The sequence below is a fragment of the Triturus cristatus genome, chromosome 4_2 (assembly GCF_964204655.1).
Source record: "Triturus cristatus chromosome 4_2, aTriCri1.1, whole genome shotgun sequence".
NCBI classification, from domain to species: domain Eukaryota; kingdom Metazoa; phylum Chordata; class Amphibia; order Caudata; family Salamandridae; genus Triturus; species Triturus cristatus.
Genome location: NC_140586.1, coordinates 670,381,689 through 670,399,748, shown reverse-complemented (window position 1 = coordinate 670,399,748; position 18,060 = coordinate 670,381,689). Strand labels below are relative to the sequence as shown.

Here is an 18,060-nt window from a genome sequence, read left to right as displayed (position 1 = left end):
CACCCAATCTATGTTGTTAATGATTACTAAACAAAAGATGATTACATACTTGTTATTGTTCAGTGTGAAGGGCAAGCTTGACTTGAGGGCCAGCACCCAATAAAGTTAGTAGATCTCTATATAAGGCCCACAAAGTAGACATAAAGACTTATACTGCATAGAGTGTCTCTTTATATTGAAGTTTGTATTACAATAGTGCGGTCATACAAACATTGTCCAAAAGATGAGGCTGAAGGCTTTCTCTACATAGTGGCAATTATGTCCCTATTCATGCTATTTCTTCATTAAGACCTCTTCGGACTGTGTCACAATGGAATATCCAAAAGGTTTCCCTGTCTTTCCTAGTTTTGTCCGTGTCTCTGCCCCCTTTGGGGACGATTTTCTCTAAAATTAGCCATTTGAACTCATTTTTGCTGTTGCAAATCTGAAAAATGTCCTACCATAGGTGCTTGTGTTTTCCCAGTCCTGATTGCTGATTTGTGTTCTGATAGTCTCAATCTGAACTCTCTCCCTGTTTCACCTATATATCCCAGTCCGCATGGATAGAGTATAAGGTATATTATGTTGCTACTTCTGCAGTTAGTGTGGCTTTTCAATTTACCTGTCTTGGTGCCATAGGTCCATGTGTGAGTAGTAATTGCTGAAGAGCAAGCATGGCAATTGCCACATCTGTGGTTGCCTAAAATAGGGGGGAGTCCATCAATTGTCATTTGGTCCTCCTTTTTTCGTGGAACTGATCTACTGTGTACCAATTTATCTCTCAGATTAGGATTTCTCCTAAAGGCCACAATAGGTTGGGTCAGAGTTTCTTCTTCTTCATTGACATTGAGAATTTTCCAATTCTTATGTAGCACTTGTTGGATTTTGTTGCTAAGATTCGAATGATTTACTACACAGACTATTCTCTCCAATGGTTGTTTGTCTCTACCGGCAATCAACGCATCTCTGTTGTAGTATTTAGCGCGCTTCATAGACTGTGGGACCAACCGTCTTGGATAGCCTCTCAGAAGTAGTCTCTTTTGAAGTTCCTCAGCATGTAGTGTGAACTCTTGCAAATTAGTGCAGTTACGCCTGATTCTCAAAAATTCCCCAAGGGGAATAGAGACTTTTTGGCAACTCGGATGAAAACTACTGTGATGTAAAATTGTGTTATTAGCCGTAGGTTTTCTATAAAGGCTTACCTCAATGTTGCCTTTTCCATTTTTAATCCAGATATCTAAGAACTCTACTTTAGCTGATGAGTACTTGGCAGTAAACTTAAGGTTCTTGTTGCTAAGGTCGAGCCACTCAATGAATTGCAGAAGATCTAGTTCATCTCCTGACCAGATGAAAAAAATATAATCTATGAATCTATGCCAAACTTGTATGTTCTCATAGAACGGGGGTACCTCATTGAAGATATGTTTAAGTTCGAACTCGCCCATATAGATATTCGCTACACTAGGAGCACATGAAGCGCCCATACTAGTACCTTTAATTTGATGGAAGAGATTGTCTTTGAATTCAAAGTAGTTATTGTGCAACACAATATCAAGACACTCAAGAATTAACTCATTAGATCTTTCACCCGGGGTTCTAGCTAGTAGGGTTGCCACTGCCTCTACTGCTTGATCTTGGGGGATGTTGCTATATAATGATTCTATGTCTAGTGTGACCAAGTACTGTGTTTCACTATTGAAAGGTTTGTGTTCTATAGTTGGTACCATGTGTCCAGTGCCTTTTATATAGGAGGCATAGAATTTGGTCAAAGGGCATAGGAATGAATCCACACATTGCGAGAGTGGTTCAGTGCAGGAGTTGATGGATGAAACAATCGGTCTCATGGGTGGATCTGTGGTATTTGTATGTGTCTTGGGGACTCCATATAGGGCAGGTACAACTGTATGGTTTTTATTGAGAAAATCAAACTCCTTTTGGCAAATGTACCCATCGCTGAAAGCTTTAGGTGTACTAGTTTTAATTAATGTTTTTAAGTTTGCCAAAACCGATCTCTGGGTACTTGCATAGTGTTCTGGCACTGTCAGCATGGATTTCATTTTCTCATTGTAGGTGTCACTGTCCATAATGACTATCCCACCTGCCTTGTCACAAGGTTTGATGGTAATACATGTGTTGTTTTGAAGGTTATTGAGGGCTTTCCTCTCGGAAGCTGTCAAATTAGGAGTTATCCTAGGGACGTATTTGGTAATCCTTTCAATTTCTGTTTGGACAGATATTTCAAAAACTGCCACTTCTGGCCCTACCATATCTAAAGAAGGAGTAAATTTAGATGGAGGCTTACATCCAGAATAGTTAATCTCTTCTTCGAGTGGAATATTGCCGGACATATATATTTTCAACCGAATTTTAGATAAAAAAGATCTTTGTTAAGTTTAAAGATGTCTGGCTGTGTGCTGGGGACAAATGACAGCCCTCTGCTCAAGATGTTAATTTCTGCTGAAGATAGTAAGTGGCTAGACAGGTTAAAAATAGGAATGTTATCATGTTTTGAGTTATTCCTATCTACGATTTCCAGTATTGATGGTTCCGTGTCCTCATGTATGGTTGAGGATGTACTGGCTTTGTCTGGGGGTAGTGATTTCTTTCTTGTCTCTGGAATCTTACTCGACCCCTGCCCCTCCCTGCCTGTAAAAAGGCGATTGTCCTTGTGGATGTTGGTTGTAGAATTGGCCCCTATATTGTCTATGATTATAAAGTGTACCCTCACTAGTGTTAGGGCCTTCATATTCCGAATCTGATGAATTAGCGTCTGAGAAGGTCAGAGTTTTCTGTCTTCTATAGGTGCGTGAATTGTGTAACCTATTGTCAAAATGGTCCTCCTGATAATAATTCCTGCCGCGGAGTGTGCACCACCCCGTAATGTTATGGGGGCCACCCGACATGGTAACTATCATGTTGGCACTGTGGGCCAGCAACGGCAAACAGGATTGAGGACGAGTCCACTTGCAGGGTCCATACAGGACAAGATTTGTGTGCTATCCAGACCACATTTCCCACAATGCACAGTCTCATTCGAGCTTCCCATTGGTGGGTGTGCAATATGAAAATGGCGAAGTGGGTTCTGTGTTTGCACACCGTCTTCGTTCAAGCCTCTGAAGAGAAGCATATGGAGCTTCGAAACGCGTCAGGCAATTCCATTACGGAGTGGCTTCTACAAGCGGATCCTCGTCCCTGCCTATCATAAATAAAGCTGCTGATCGACTGCTACTCACCAGGTGGACAACCTTTGGAGCAGAATATATATATACTTAAATAGACGTTTTATGTTTATTTTGTTTATTTCAGTTAACATGTTAAGGTAGAATATTCTTCATTTGTTTCAGGTAATATTTAAAGTTACTTCCACAATATTCTTGACACTATATTTTTGTCATTCCTATTATAAGTATAAGAAGATTTTATTTTTGGAAAATTATAATGAAAAAATGTATATTTATGCATTTTGATAATTGTGTGTTGATTATTTTGCATACAATTGATAAACCTCTCCATTTTTATCTCAGATTAAATGCTTGAAGGACTGGGTTATTCTAAAACCCAGCGGTGCCAGGGGACAACACCTGAAACCTTCATGGGTTACCTGTTCTGGCGTACAAAACACAGAGACACGGGACACTTCCAGCGACGTCAGAGATCAGCGTTTATTTACTGCAGGGATACAGAGATCACAAGAAGTACACAACGTGTAGGTTCTCGGAGACTGCTTCAAATTGCAAAAGTGGATCGCTCCTTTTATACACGTTTTTGCCATTCCACAGTATGGCGAACAAAAGTTACAACTCAGTTCCCACAATAAACTTCAAAAGAGTCGTGTTCATGTTTCAGGAGGCCGGAACATAATTACAGCAGCATTGCCGGTTCCCAACTGTAAAAACATATCTACCCCGCAATAAAACACATTCCATTCTGACCATAAACACATTAGGAGAGAGGACAAGAACAGATGCAAAGAAAGGACAAGGATGCACAACAGGTTAAAGAAGAGTGTTGGGAGTAATAAAGGAAACTTGATGACAGGATCAAAGACCTCGTGTCCAATGCATGCATGACTGAAACAATGGCTAGCACGGCAAGATGAGTCCTGAGCGGGGCCATCTGCCTTCGCCGTGTCATTTCCCTTATCGTAAAAGTCACCCTCAAAGAAACACGTGTCCCTCATGTAAGCTTGGGAGTCCCAGGGTCACGAAGCGGGCAACGTCCGTTCGCTGGCTACTTGAGGGCAAGAAACAAAATGGATGTCGTATCTAAAATGGAACCCGAGGGTTCGGATGAACAAACCCAAAAATAAGACGAACCATACATGGTTGCATAGCGAAACTGCGTACACCCACTATACTCGTCATTTGCGGTTCGCAGACACCAAACTCATCCATATTCGTCACCACTCAAAAGTGTCGTTCCGTCTCACACGGAACCTCAGACGCTCCTTTTGCCCTCAGGTAGGCAAGCACTAGTCAAGATCGGAATCGATTTTAATATTCATCAGATCGTTCACCTGCTGCTGGAACATCATTCTACTCATCAATGTCTCCTTGGTAACAGATGGCCGTCTTATACACGTTGTAGCACAAAGGCCACATAAGGCAGGACCACACTGTACACAAAGACAACACGTGAATAGAAACGTTACAACAACCCCTACGATCATCAGAATTTTCCAACCCCAAGTGGATATCAAACCCCAAAACCATCCTAGAAGTGTCCAATTACCTTCGTCCACGTGTATGGACTCGGAAATCTTGTGCAACTTTGAGATGGCTTGGTAGACAGTTGGAGCATTGTCAGGAATGAAAATGCAACAGCTCGAATGGATAACTTTACACACACCACCTCTATCTGCGAGAACGACGTCTAAAACCATACGGTTCTGCAACGTCATGAGTCTATCCGCCTGAAGTTCAGCTGTTAAATTACCAAGGGCACTCGCGGTAATATTAGCAGTCGACTCGACTACACGGGTCAACTGTCTTAGGTTCCTACTATTAACCATAGGTCCCCAAAACGGCAGGAAACCCTTAAAGAAATCTCCTGCTTCTTGACCGGCAGTATCCTCTTTGCTAATAACGCCTCTCACAACTCTAGTCTTGTGATAGTCTGAGGCAACTGTAAAAGTCGGTGGTAAAAGATTCGCAATATAACAGGTACCCGAAAAATCACGGGGTAGCCATGTATATGCACGTTCATAACATATGAAATAAGTGCCCTTAGCAGTCAGGAAAACAGGGGAAGAGAGCATCGGTAGGACATACGTGTCAGTACAAGCACTATTCCCAAGTTGTGCTCTCGGATTTCGACCCAAACCTTTCAAGCAGAAATTTCCGAGGTGTGGTACAATCCATATTGGGGACGGGCTCTTAAGCTGTCTATCACCCACTGAAACACTATACTCAGCCTCACTCAGATCCTTATAGGCTTGCACCTCTTCATCTGGGATAAGCGATGCATCAAAAACATCTCTATCTAAATCCGCTATCGCTATCGCCAAAGGCTTGTGGTACGGACCAGGACCAAAATTAACAGAGCGTGGCTCTCGACTGGGGTAGGAATCTAGTGCACTACGAAACATAGTTTGAAATGCTCGAGCGGAACCCTGAGAGCTGTAAGGAAGGACCAAGTACGGAATACCCCTATCCATGGTATGTGGCATTAACCCACACACCCAACAGTTGGTAGTATTCATCAACAACTGATGCTGATGTAGGAGTTGAACGAAGGAGTTATTCATAAATTCCGCACGTCTAACCTGTTCGTGTTGAGGCAAAGGATGAAAAGAATGTGGAGAAACAGTGGTGATGGAGCTTAGTTTAGGAGAAAAGGTAGGTGAAACAGAAGGCAATAACAACTGTGTTCCAAAATACACTCCGCCCACCAATAGCATAGATACAGTCAGAAACAGTAGGAATACTTGAAACCGAAAACATTTTGTTCGTACAACCCTATATAACTCTGATCTCTGCGCCGACATCCTTTCTACTTCCAACAGCTTAGAGAATGTCATCCTCTACAAACCGTCCGTGACGTACCTGACGCACTTCGTTCTGAGTAGCGATTATCTATCCCCAGGAGTTCCCAGGAATCGACAAAAGTAACCGACCTAGCGTCAGAAATCTGCTAAACAGAAAGGAGTACCCGCACGGCCCTACGGTAACCCGGATGGTAGGTTTTCCTCAAAACGTTCAGTTTTAATACAAATCTCTTTAGCAGTAAAAAACACATAAAACTCAAAAAGAAAGGATGTAATTGTCCATAATGCTCATAGCACCAAAAAAAAAGGAGGGAAAAAAAGTATACGACTTAATTTTTATTAGTCCTTGAACGAAGAAAGTATCGACTTTTTCCAGGTCGAGTTTGCTCTGTAAACAATTGTTCAGCTGGCGCAACAGTGTTCGATAAAGTGAACAACGAGTCGGACCTTGGGTTCTCTGCTACTGATGACTCCACACGTGGGTTTGGCAGTGACAAATCATCTCCTACAGGTTGAGCGTCACTAAACGGCACAAAGTTTAAAGGAGTCTCAGTTTCCGTTGCCGCAATCCCAGTTCTCACCCAACCGTCTGTTGGTGAGGGGATCGGTACCTTTTTCGTGTGGCCGGCGTGGACCCAGTTCTTCCGGCCCTCCAATCGAACCGCAGTCCTTGTTGTCAACAAGACTTGAAAAGGTCCTACGAATCTTGGCTCCAAGTTACGTTTCCGACCAAAATTTCGGGTAACGACCCAATCGCCTGGCCGGAGCTGATGTCCAGGACCCTCTGTCTGCGCCGGTAGAGCTTCAAAGACCTGTTGATGAATCAACCGTAGTTTAGTGGTCAAATCATGAAGGTAATCAATTAGCATTGGATACTCAAGACTATCAAAGGCCTTAGGTCTCGGGACTCCCCAAATGTTCGCAGGGTGGCCGAACACAATCTCATATGGGCTAAGCCCTACTCGAGAGTGTACAGTCGCCCTGGTTGATAGGAGAGCCAGAGGCAAGGCATCGGGCCATGATAGACCAGTGGAAGCTTGTATTTTTCCAAGTTTCAGTTTCAGGGTACCATTGTACCCTTCAACCAAACCCGCTGCCTGAGGATGATTAGCGCTATGGAATTTTTGGCGGATTCCAAGGCCCTTACACACACTCTGCATCACACTTCCTACAAACTCACTTCCATTATCCGACCACACGATCCGTGGCATTCCATACCTAGGAAAGTATTCCTTCAGCAGGATTTTCGCTGTGGACAGGGCAGTATTATCCTTAAGAGGATAGGCCTCAATCCATTTTAGAGAACGCGCAAACCACAACCAAAACATACTTCAGGTTATTGCATCTCTCCATATGGATAAAGTCCAGTTGGATCACCTCAAAGGGACAAACAGGGGGAGCAAAATGACCAGGTGGAGTGGGGGTGCCCTTGCCAGGATTGTGCTTCAAACACACCATGCAATTCTTAACCACTCTCTCAGCACACTTAGTAATACCCTCATTCTTCCATACAGGGGACAAGAACTTACATATCCCTTTTGCACTAATATGTGACAACCCATGAGCCATCGTCACGACAGCTAATACGTACGCATCTGGTAACATCCACCTTTGACGTTCCGTCAAGTCAACCCAACATCCATGCATATCCAACCTTCCCGTACTTTCTTTCCACTTGATCCTTTCAGCTTCAGTTGCCTCGTTCTGAATTGCCTTCACACTCTCAACAGTGTTTTCACACATACCAGTTTCCGTCGGCCATCTCACTGAACTTGTCACATACATTCGAGTTGTAAGATTCTTAGCCGTTTCCTTAGCAATCTCATCCGCAAATGCATTACCACGACCAACATCATCCGTCACTTTCCGATGTGCACTACATTTAACAATCGCCACTTGTTTAGGCAAGGTAAGTGCATCCAAAAGATCATTCACGAGCTGCCCGTGTTGGATCTTCGTCCCATGTGATGTCATAAATCCTCTTTCTCTCCAAAGTCTTCCAAAACTGTGCGCAACACCGAACGCGTACTGACTGTCGGTAAACACATTCACTCGCTTTCCTTTAGACAAGACACATGCCCTTGTCAATGCAATCAACTCTGCCGCTTGTGCTGAATTCTGATTCAATCTCGCAGTTTCCACAACCGTGCTCAACGTCACTACAGCATACGCAGTCGTCACATCGCCATTCGGCAATTTGAAGCAAGAACCATCAACATACAAAGTACCATCAGGATCTGCCAAAGGAGTGTTTTTCAGGTCCACACGACCCTTTGTTTCTTCCTCAGTTCGTAAATAACAATCATGTGGTGGTACATCATCTGATTCCGTATTACTCGGCAATAATGTCGCCGGATTCAGTACATTACAACGCTTGATCTGTATATGACTTGCCAAAAGGTTCAGCTCGTACCCAGACAACCTTGCACTCGTCAGATGTTGAGTTTTTCTACGATTCAGAAGAGTATCAACTGCATGCGGAACCATCACTATGAGCATATTATCCATGACAAGACCTGCGGATTGTCGAATAGACGCCGCAGCTGGCGCCGTCGCCCTCAAGCAACTCGGCAACGCTCTGGCTACCGGGTCTAAAGTCGAGGAAAAATATGCACATGGGCGCTGCTTGTCACCAAATTGTTGCGTTAAAACACTCAACGCACAACCTTCCCTCTCGTGGACGTATAATGTAAATGGCTTGCTGTAATCAGGAGTACCTAACACAGGAGCCGAACACAACGCATCACGAAGTTCAGAAAAACTTTTCTGACATTCCTCCGTCCATGGCAAAGGAGTCGAAACATCCTTGCACGTAAGAGCTATCAATGGCTTCGCTAACAGTGAAAAATTTGGGATCCACTGTCTACAGTATGACGTGATACCTAAAAAGGCACGCACGTCTCTCTGAGTCGTCGGCACAGTCATTCGGGCAATTGCTGCGATTCTTTCAGGGGTCAACTTCCTTCCCGCCTTTGACAATAAGTGACCTAGATAGGTAACTTCTTGACAACAATATTGCAATTTAGAAGGTGACACCTTGTGGTGTAAGTCACATAGATGCTGCAACAGTGCCACAGTAGCAGTCTTGCAAATTTGTTCAGTGTCTGCAGCTACCAACAGATCGTCAACGTACTGGATCAAGGCCGCACCAGCTGGCAGCACGAATGCATCAAGTTGGCTCTTGAGAGCTTGACTGTAGATCGATGGGCTCTCACAGTAGCCTTGAGGTGTGCGTTTGAACCGGAAGCTACGACCACCTAATGAAAAACCAAACAAATCTCGACTTTCCTCAGCAATTGGAATGCTAAAGAACGCATTCTTCAAATCAATTACCGAGAACCATGATGCAGAGGCTGGAATCAGAGTCAGTAAAGCTGTAATGTCGGGCACCACAGGGAACTGCGGGACAACAATTTTATTTACCTCCCGTAAGTCAATAACTAGACGGTACACAGGGGGCTTGGAGGGATCATTTCGCTTCAGAATAGGCAACACAGGACTATTACACACGTTACCTCGTGTCTCCTCAATAACATCTTTATCGATCAAATCATAGATGATCGCTAATAGTGCCCGTTCACCATCAAGGGAGATACGATACTGGGGTATGCGCGGTAATCGTGCATCAACTTTCAATTGAACAACATAAGGTGGTATTTTCAGCAGGCCCACATCATTGGGACCTGTCGCCCACAAAGAAGCCGGAAGAGAACTCAATTCCGGTGGGAGCTTGTCGATCGATAAATACATAGGGGAAATCACTCTCTGACCCAATGTAAGCTCTACTCCCGTAGGAGAGCAGTACAAAGTCGCATGTAATCTTTTCAACAAATCCAAGCCCAAAAGATTCTCACCACAACCAGTAGTCAAAATCAAAGGAGCTTCTAACTCATGAGACCCAATCGTAAGGGGCAAGAGTCTAGAAACCGGATTGCTAACGGGGGCGCCAGAGAATCCAACAGAAACATTCGTTAAGCCAGACAAAGGCGCGCCAGGGAGTTTCGAATGCATGATGGAACTTTTTGCTGCACCAGTGTCCAACAGAAAAGGCTCAACGACGCCCAATGTGGCAACTGCGACATAAGGCCCTCTCTGATCCACCGGAACTGACACTTCTCCCTTCCTTTGTCTATGGCCGTCCTAGTAGATACCGTCTGTATCAACATCACGCTCGACATAATAGTCGTCCACATGATACTGTGCAGATCTACCAGACGAGAGATTGCGTCGATCGAAACAATTCTGCGAGTCTGACGAAGTCGCAGGACGTTCAGCCTGAGTCTGAGTAACACTGCGACCTCTACCACGTGAAGCTTGTTGAGGACCACTACGACCTCCTCGAGCCGACACACCATTGTTCCTATCACGTAGAACTGGGCAATTAAACTTCAAATGGCCCTCCCCTTGACAATATGCACATTGATTATACCCCAACACAAAGCGAGGTGCGGGAGAGTCATTGCGCACCTGTGATCTGGGAAACTGCGATTGTGAGCGATTTGGCTGTTGCGAGTCATTAAAATTTGAGCACGGAGGATACGCTTGCTGCAATAAGACCTTAGTTTTAAGATCCTTTGTTTTCTTATCTGCACATTCACTTTCTTCCTTTTCTCTATTTTCATAATATTGGGCCGTAGCCAATATTTGAGCAGTGGTAGAAACAGCCCACGAACTCTCAGAATTCTTCAGCTTGTTGCTGAGTTCGGGCAACAAGTTCGACACAAATTTATCAACAAACAACCGCTGACCACCCTCCGAACTCATGTCCTGACCACTATGATCAACAAATGCTTCCTCAAATCTCGTAAAGAAATCGGAGACACTCTCATCCCTCTTTTGCTTACACGCGGACAATTTGTCCCAATTGACGCGCATCGCTGGCATAAGCGTTTTCATAAGAGTAATTATCCTCTGGGGCAAATCCACAATAAGCTGTTCAGGTTTAGCCCCACCAACTTGCTGGGCGTCTGCCGCCGTAAGTGCAGCCCAGTCACCGCCTAACTCAGCCGCGTGATTCTCGTGACAAATTTTCGCCCAAATCGGCTGAGGCACTACATTGCCAAACAACATGTCGATATCAGCAAGATTCATAACAGTAGCATCCACTAGTTGGGACAACTCCTTATAATAACCTGCAGGATTTTTACGAGGATCGGGCAAAGTTTGCTTCACCTGCAAAACTTCCGATCGCTTCCAAGGGAGGTGTATCCACACTCTGAAACCGTCCTGGGACAGCAGGATTAGCATTAGGATCACCTGGCATCCACACTGGGGGAACTTCTCGCATAGGATATTGACCAGGTTTTGCCATCCACTCTTCGGTCTCGTCTTTGAACAACGCTCTAGGTTGCACTGTACATCGAAAGGATAACAGACGTTCTAGAGCAGCTCGAACCTTATCACCTACAATCACACCAGTTGTAAATTGATGCTGAAGCTCAGAAACCTCAGACGGTACATTGTCGACCACATCGTCGACCACATCATGATCCCATTCTTCCCTCAACGATTTACACATTTCCTCAAACACGAATCGTTGCGTGGGCGCATCAAACTGGGAAAATGTTTCAAACACTATACGCGAAGTGTACTTAACAGGATTACGAATCCATTTACGTGCCATTTTTACCAACGATTCACGTTCCCTACCATCAGGAAGCTGGCTACGCCTCTGAGCAACATCAGAAAGAGTCGATCCAAGTATTGGCCCAAAAAGCGGAGAATAAAGAGTAGCAACAGCATTCAGGAGACGGCTACGAACAGAAGGAGGAGAAGAAGAAGGCACAGGAGCAACAACAGTAGGAGTGGAAACAGTAGAGGTGGACGCGGCACCAGAAGTAGCGGGAACGACAGGCTGAGGAGGGGCTGGGAAAAGCGCCGTAGGAAGAGAAACCGGTAAAGGAGGATGGACAATATGCGGCACAAGAGGATTCGGGGGAGCGGGAGGAACGACGGGCTGACCAGCAGCCGCCAAAACAGCAGGTTGAGGAATAGGAAGAATCACAGGACCCACAGTATCTGGAGCATAGGGGGGTGGTGATTTCAACAAATAAGATAGGAGCGAATCTTCTATCACTTCTTCTCCCGTCTTATCAGCAGTAGACGGTAACACCGGGTAACACTTATCCACCGCCATATGATGAAGTCGAGCACTAACTTCCTGCTCTTTCTCATCTTTGTCTCGCTGATACTGTTCAGCATTTCGCATCACCGTAATGACACCTTCTCTCTTATTTTTCTTACTCTGTTTGATTTCTTTCTGCTTGGCCTCTTTACGCCATAACCGGAAGGAATCAAACATGGCTGGCCTAGCCTTCTTTTTAAACAGTTTAGCTTCCAAATTATCTAAAACGGCAGTTTCGAAACTACCATGTGATGGCCAACTAAGAACACCATCATTTTTAGTGTAACGGACCCAATATTCGTTATATACGATAGGACCCACGCCATGGCGACTATAGAGCTCATAAATTGGAGTTCCAACCGGAGGTATCGGACATGAATCCTCCAGCCGGGAATCCATTCTGCAACATTTAAGAAACCCAAACAAAGTACTACGGCCAGGCATCGTGCACACTAACCGAGTTTACAAACTTCAAGGGCTATCGAATTATGATGTCCTCGCACAAAAATGCGAGACCCTCGGTTTTGGCAATTGCAATCGTCAAATAAAACCCAACAACTAAGAACCACAAATGCTATGGAACCATGCAAACAACAAAGGAACACTGGGAGCGACCCACAAATACTTAACTGAAAGAGCAATGGCGTCACCAGGAAGGCCCGTCTATCGTCTCGCCGTACAAAGGACTACGCCAGGCGCCAAAACAGGTCGACAGGCCGGGCATCAGTCCGTCACAGCCGTCAGGAGGCGGGGATCTTCGCGGGAAAAGACGTCGGGCCACTTATTTCGACAACTGGATCGATGAAGCGGGGTGCACCTTCCCTCGGAGGTTTCACACGAAGTTCCTCACGATCGTCGGGCTTTGGACCGGTACCGCTGATGTCGCCCCACATTGGGCGCCAACTGAAGGACTGGGTTATTCTAAAACCCAGCGGTGCCAGGGGACAACACCTGAAACCTTCATGGGTTACCTGTTCTGGCGTACAAAACACAGAGACACGGGACACTTCCAGCGACGTCAGAGATCAGCGTTTATTTACTGCAGGGATACAGAGATCACAAGAAGTACACAACGTGTAGGTTCTCGGAGACTGCTTCAAATTGCAAAAGTGGATCGCTCCTTTTATACACGTTTTTGCCATTCCACAGTATGGCGAACAAAAGTTACAACTCAGTTCCCACAATAAACTTCAAAAGAGTCGTGTTCATGTTTCAGGAGGCCGGAACATAATTACAGCAGCATTGCCGGTTCCCAACTGTAAAAACATATCTACCCCGCAATAAAACACATTCCATTCTGACCATAAACACATTAGGAGAGAGGACAAGAACAGATGCAAAGAAAGGACAAGGATGCACAACAGGTTAAAGAAGAGTGTCGGGAGTAATAAAGGAAACTTGATGACAGGATCAAAGACCTCGTGTCCAATGCATGCATGACTGAAACAATGGCTAGCACGGCAAGATGAGTCCCGAGCGGGGCCATCTGCCTTCGCCGTGTCATTTCCCTTATCGTAAAAGTCACCCTCAAAGAAACACGTGTCCCTCATGTAAGCTTGGGAGTCCCAGGGTCACGAAGCGGGCAACGTCCGTTCGCTGGCTACTTGAGGGCAAGAAACAAAATGGATGTCGTATCTAAAATGGAACCCGAGGGTTCGGATGAACAAACCCAAAAATAAGACGAACCATACATGGTTGCGTAGCGAAACTGCGTACACCCACTATACTCGTCATTTGCGGTTCGCAGACACCAAACTCATCCATATTCGTCACCACTCAAAAGTGTCGTTCCGTCTCACACGGAACCTCATGCTTATGGATGGCATTTCTGATATCAGGATCTGGGAAGAGCTCCAAATAACGAGCACAACTGACAAAACCTGAATAATTTTTAGTCAGGGCAGGAAATGTTTTTGATTCAAGATACAGTAAGGGCTCCTAATGTGTTATCAAACAGGTCGTAAGCAATGAGTGCAAAATTGTGCACCAACTTTTTAAGATGTGCCTATAATTTTGCAATGTGACCTATTTAGTAAAAGGTTGCTTTCCCGAAAAGCAGCAGGGGGTCGCAAAACACCTTGCCTAATGTGGCTGCGAACACTGTAGGAGCCTGGCTTGGTATATGGTGCACACCCATTTAAGTGATGCACTAATCCAGTCAACCCTTATGGGGATTTTAATGGTCTTTGATAACCTTTCAAAGCTCCCAAAGTGGGAGCTGTGGAGAGCAGCCTTCAGGCTTATCTTGAAGGAGTGTTAATCATATAGTGTAGGTTAAACAAAAAAGAACCACACAGTGTATATATAAAAATATGTCTATATATTACACAAGACTAACACATTGGTCTATCTATATATATAACACAAATATCCACTAATACACAATAATACTTCAATTGCAATAAGGTAAGGGAGTATAAAATATAGTGGTCTCCAGGAGGAGAGCAAACCATATACTAAAAAAGTGGAATGCGAACTGCGACCAAAGTCAGGATTTGAAACCAGGAGACTCAGATGCAGGGGAGCTGATGAGGGGTTCTACCCCGAAACCGGTCAAAGGATGCTTGTTTCCAGTCCAGGGAAGACCTTGCTTGGCAGTTTGAGCTGAACTGTTCCCTTGAGGCACAGGGTCAAGACTGATTTCCATATGGCTGGGTCTGAACTCGGGTGGCAAAGTGAGCTAAAGAACGATGATGGAGTCAACCCAGGTCTGTGACTGGGAGTGAGTGCCTGAAAAGTTTCAGTGCTCTGTCCATCATCTTTGTGTTTACTTTGTTCACCCTAAGTTGGCAGGATATGCCCATACGGGATCCCTTGCTCACTTTGCCACTGGATTCAAGCTAGCCTGGCTGAAGAGGGGTTTTACCCCGAAACCAGTCCCAGGATGCTTGTTTCTGGTCCAGGGAAGACCTGGCTTGGCAGTTCGGGCTGGACTGTCCCCATGAGAAACAGGGTCATGACTGATTTGCATATGACTAGGTCCGAACTGGGGTGGCCAAGTGAGCTAAAGAAGGAAGATGGATTCAACCCAGATCTGTGACTGGGGTGAGTGTCTGAAATGTTTCATCGCTCCGTCCGTCATCTTTTTGTGTTCGCTTTGTTTGCCCTAAGTTGGCAGGGTATGCTCAGACGTGGGTCCATTGCTCCCTTTGCCACTGGATTCAAGGTTGGCAGGCCGATGAGGGGTGTTACCCTGAAACCGGTCCCAGGATGCTTGTTTCCGGTCCAGGGAAGACCTGGCTTGGCAGTTTGGGCTGGACTGTTCCCCTGAAGAACAGGGTCAAAATTAATGATCATATAGCTGGGTCTGAACTGGGGTGGCGAAGTGAGCTTAAGAAGGATGATGGAATCAACCCAGATCTGTGACTGGGGGTGAGTGTCTGAAAGGTTTCAGCGCTGCATCCATCATCTCCTTGTGTTTGCTTTGTTCGCTCTACGATGGCAGGGTATGCTCAGACGTGGGTCCCTTGCTCACTTTGCACTGGATTCAAGATAGCCAGGCATATGAGTCAGTAAGACTTGGGGGTGTGAATCTCAAATTTCCCAACTAAAAAAACTGTTAGCTAAAGGACAGATGGGTGAGATGATCAAGGTTTGAGATGGACTGTTTCGTTGAGGAACAATGTCAGTACTGATTTGCATTTGGTAGGCTGCTGTCTAGTGGTACTTTGGGCAAAAAACAATAGGGTGTAATGCTACGTCAAGCGATTGTTACTGGTTAGACTATTTTGCAAGCATTCAGCCATTCACCTTTTTGGTGTTCGTTTGCCAGTAGTATGCCGGGAACCCTGAGACTTTGTGTACGAGCCAAGCCATGAAAACGTTTGGCATGAATATTGTGCAGCAAACATATTATACAATTATTCTGCAGTCTCTTCAGAAAACAAGAAAGTGTATTTCTTTAACTTATGGAGACGTTTCACCTTAGCACATCAGATTTCATCACAGCCTAGGCAGACATTTTTTAAATATGATAGATTTTATGCCAAATCATTATGTAAACATGGCCTAGTCTAAGTATAAATGGAACAATGCTATAGTCCACTAAATCAAGCATAAAAGGTGCTTGTACAGCCGGAGCTCAAGTGTTTAAAAATGTTCTCATATCTGATAATAAAGAAAAAGGAGACCCGGCAAAATATTAATGTTTTCGTAGCAACACATAACTTGGACAAGCAAGGAAGCCTGTATTGATTCCAGGTTATCTAGATTCATTTCGAAATGCAGTCTCCAGATGTTTACCTCTGTCTGTCTCTCTCCTGTTGTACACGAAAGATCCCGGTTTTGTTTTTAGGTCTCGCCTGAGCCAGCGCTTTAGCGCTGCTCTGGCGAGAGCTATAGAAAACGGGGATCTGGAAGTGTAAACAGTGCTTTTCAGGCCCCCAACTACAGTGCATGTGCGCCAGGCGCGCGCACCATTTGGCAGCCTGCCTGTACATTTCGCGGGCGCTTTGATGTTCTCAGTGAGCCGCGCGGCCACTGCGAACATCAAAGCGCCCACGAAATGATTACTTTCACTTTAACGTTCACACCTACTTGGCAGACTGGTTCTCTGTTGCTCTTTCCTCATCTGCTCTCTCTCCTCAGAGTCCGTCCCTCCCCCTCTTGCAGCAGCTGGCATTACACGGGGGAGGGTGGCTCTTCGTGCCTACCAAAAAACAAGCATTGGCATTGACAATAGGTCTCGCTTTTGGGACCTTATAAGTATTTAGTTATGCAACTGTTGCATAGTTAAACACTTATAAGGTCCCAAAAGCGAGACCTATTGGCTATGCCAATGCTTGTTTACTTTTGACCCACGAACGAGAAACAGCAACACTCACAGTAGACCCTACTCAGTACCCCCAGTCCTAACTAAAAACCCAAGAATGCATTTATTTGGGGCGTGTCAAACTCCAAACACCTTCCTGAAGCTACGGTCCTAATCATCATCACGGTTACTAGTGCACACCGTTCCTGAAAGGGCATTGAAAAATAAACGTTTTAAATTATCAAAGCGCCATTGGTATTCTCCGGAATTTACACAGTAACATACCTCCAGACAAATCGAGTTACCCCGTCTCACGAACATGCAGTCAAGTCGTTAATGTTTTGATTTTCATGGCATCACTTTTTGCTTTCAAAGTCAGAACTAGAAGTGCCATAATTTAAATTGACAACACGGGGACATAAACATGCGAACACAGACCAATACAAATAGTCTTCTTATTTGTTTCAGCTTTACCTTGCCCATTACGTCATCAAGTTGCCGAACGTCAAAGCTCGGCAAACATCCAATAAAGGGCCAGGAGAAGGGTCCAGGGGGGAAATTCTTCGGTGGTCTCCTTTTAACATAATCGGCAACCAGGAGGAAGATTGCTAAAAACAGCAGGACGTTTGCGACGGTCGCCTGCTGCAGAAGGAGAGTTACAGCGGACAAAACGGACAGTTCCATAGTTGTTGACGAAGATTCCCTATTACGAGAACACTGCCAAAACTGGCTTGAAATTCTGCATGCAGATTGCTTAACCCAGCAAGCTCGCGGCTGCTGCCAGGGCTGAATTCCAAAACCAGCTCAACCCATATACAAAAGATACCAGAGGACAAGCGCAAATTTTGTCGAAATAAGCTCAAAACACGCCCCGCTCCGAATATCACTAAACAAGTATAAAAGGACGCATATAAGTTATAAAAGAAAAAGATAATAACGGGAGCACTGATTAGAATTTGGAGCTTAACCTGATTGAGCAATAGAAGACACAGACTGTCAGCACTATACGTGTATATGATAAGGGATGAGGCACCTGAAGCAGCAAGCTCTCCTTGAGGTTGCAGAGTCGGTGAGATGGTCGCTGGATTCGGGAGCATCGGCGCTGCTGGTGCTCCTGGATTTGTTGGCGGCTTTAGACACCGTGGACCATTCCATACTGGTCCAGAGACTACAAGGCGCAGGATTTGGGGGGAAGGTTCTGGCCTGGCTGACATCCTATCT

At 45.1% G+C, this 18,060-nt stretch overlaps 1 protein-coding gene across 1 annotated transcript in view; it reads right to left on the bottom strand.

Annotated features, from left to right (window-relative positions):
- Window positions 1–17,546, bottom strand: part of LOC146834879 (cytochrome P450 2J2-like) — a 334,240-nt gene extending 316,694 nt beyond the window's left edge. The window contains exon 1 of the mRNA XM_085602476.1: window positions 17,314–17,546. Coding sequence (XP_085458602.1) covers window positions 17,314–17,523 — 210 coding nt within the window. The 5' untranslated portion in view covers window positions 17,524–17,546. The remainder of the gene's footprint in view (window positions 1–17,313) is intronic.
- Window positions 17,547–18,060: the final 514 nt, after the last annotated feature.